Source organism: Aspergillus brasiliensis, assembly GCF_001889945.1.
Source record: "Aspergillus brasiliensis CBS 101740 unplaced genomic scaffold ASPBRscaffold_88, whole genome shotgun sequence".
Taxonomy (NCBI): domain Eukaryota; kingdom Fungi; phylum Ascomycota; class Eurotiomycetes; order Eurotiales; family Aspergillaceae; genus Aspergillus; species Aspergillus brasiliensis.
The window spans coordinates 1-1,648 of NW_027137527.1; the positions used below are offsets into that span (position 1 = coordinate 1).

At 51.7% G+C, this 1,648-nt stretch overlaps 1 protein-coding gene across 1 annotated transcript; it reads right to left on the reverse strand.

Moving 5' to 3' along the window:
• Positions 1–252: 252 nt before the first annotated feature.
• Positions 253–965, reverse strand: ASPBRDRAFT_201823 (uncharacterized protein; the record flags this gene model as incomplete). Its single annotated transcript, XM_067621609.1, has 3 exons — positions 253–716; positions 771–837; positions 891–965. 3 exons carry the CDS (start codon positions 963–965, stop codon positions 253–255), a joined length of 606 nt encoding a protein of 201 aa, XP_067472678.1.
• Between the last annotated feature and the right edge of the window lie 683 nt (positions 966–1,648).

The window sequence follows — 1,648 nt, forward strand, 5'->3', positions numbered from 1 at the left end:
GAGGAAGACGGTCCCAGACCGCCCTGATTCATGCTCGGACTGGGATTCTCGATCGTCTTATGTACGGTATGTGGCGTGGCACTCGTCTGGCCTGGACTTGAATGGCTGGTGGAATGAAACTTCGATGTTGGGAGCTGGTCAGATTCGTGTTCAGGGGTAATGCGGATATCGAAGCAGGCTATGTATATCTATCACGAGTGTTCCGGAGTCCGTATGAGTGCAGATGCAGGTGTGGGGTTAGATCATTATAGGTCATACCAAAAAGCCGTCACGATGTCTTTGGGTCGTATTCCACATCCAATACACCGTGAAAAGATCGGTGGCCTGTGCTGGGACCTGGAACGCGTGCTGACATTCCGAACCGGCGTCAGGCGGGAACGCATATTCTGCCAGGTCTGCTGTCTTGGCATCCACAGCAGAGCTGTAGTGATCTCCCACCCTGCTTTCATTGCCCGCCTGCAGGGAAGACCTTCGAAGCTCGGCCAGTCTGGTTTGATCAGGCACTTCGCGGAGGCTTGCGCCGTACCAGTGAATCTCCCCCACAGCGGAACGATTGTGCCATGTGTGTGGCGCATAGCGCGGACATATCAACGAGCCCGGCAGTGCCTCAAGCCGAGGCCATTGGCGCTGCTGGAGCGGCACGCGTTGATTGTCTCCGCAAACCAGGGCATGTGGACTATCGTCGAGGATGGGGTTGGACCCGCTTGTGCCCGGAGCTAGTTGCCTCAGTGTCTACTGTACAATGGCTGCAGTCTCATCCGGAAACATACTGAAATTGCGCACATATCCCTGCTGGCCCTCCGGTAGACCGTGAACGGCGTCCATAACCTGCAAGCTCTGTTACTTGCTTAGTGACGTCTTTGATAGTTACCGCCTAGACGTTCGCTTACCTGGATCCATGCCCAAACAAAAGGAATGTAGAGAACGAACACAAACGGCAGGGCTAGGTGGCTCGTGTGAAGCATTTTAAATTGGGGTTTCGAATTATTGATGCTAGCAAAGCGAGAGATGAGCCAGCGGTCCAGAGGGTAGGAAGGGTGCAGCAGGTAAGTATGGGCTCATATATCCTTAAGAATTCCAGATCACGAAAGTATTCCTAGTCCCATTAAGGGAAACAAGACCGAATCCGTACACCAATTCATATCAGTCGCTACATCTACGGAATGAGTGGTGCCCTCACTGGCTATCGACCTCTGAAAATGCGTTGTGAGAAATTACGGCTGTGGCTTTTCAGGGCTCATTGACTGGAAGATCTAGCCATGGGGCGTTCTACTTGGTAGTTCTTACAGTAATACTGGAATCTCACTGAATCAGTTACAGGTCCACCGTTCTTGTAAATGGCTGAAGGCAGGCACTGCATAACAAGGCAGCTATTGTTGTTGAGCATGTCGCCTTCTTAGTAACTTGCCGAGTAAGTCACTGCATAGTATGCTCGCAGGCGATTATCTGCAGGACAATGGAAGAATTAAGTCATCTGAACCAGCACAAATTCCACCTCCCTGTTTCCCATCTGTTTCAGGTACGATATGATGCCTGACGTCCTAACTTGGACTCGTGCCCAGAAGGCATTTGTATATGTGTCATGGCTTTGTTCTAGCCTGCCAGCCCATTATGCGAACGGTGGGACCGTGGGCTGTGCTGTAACAGT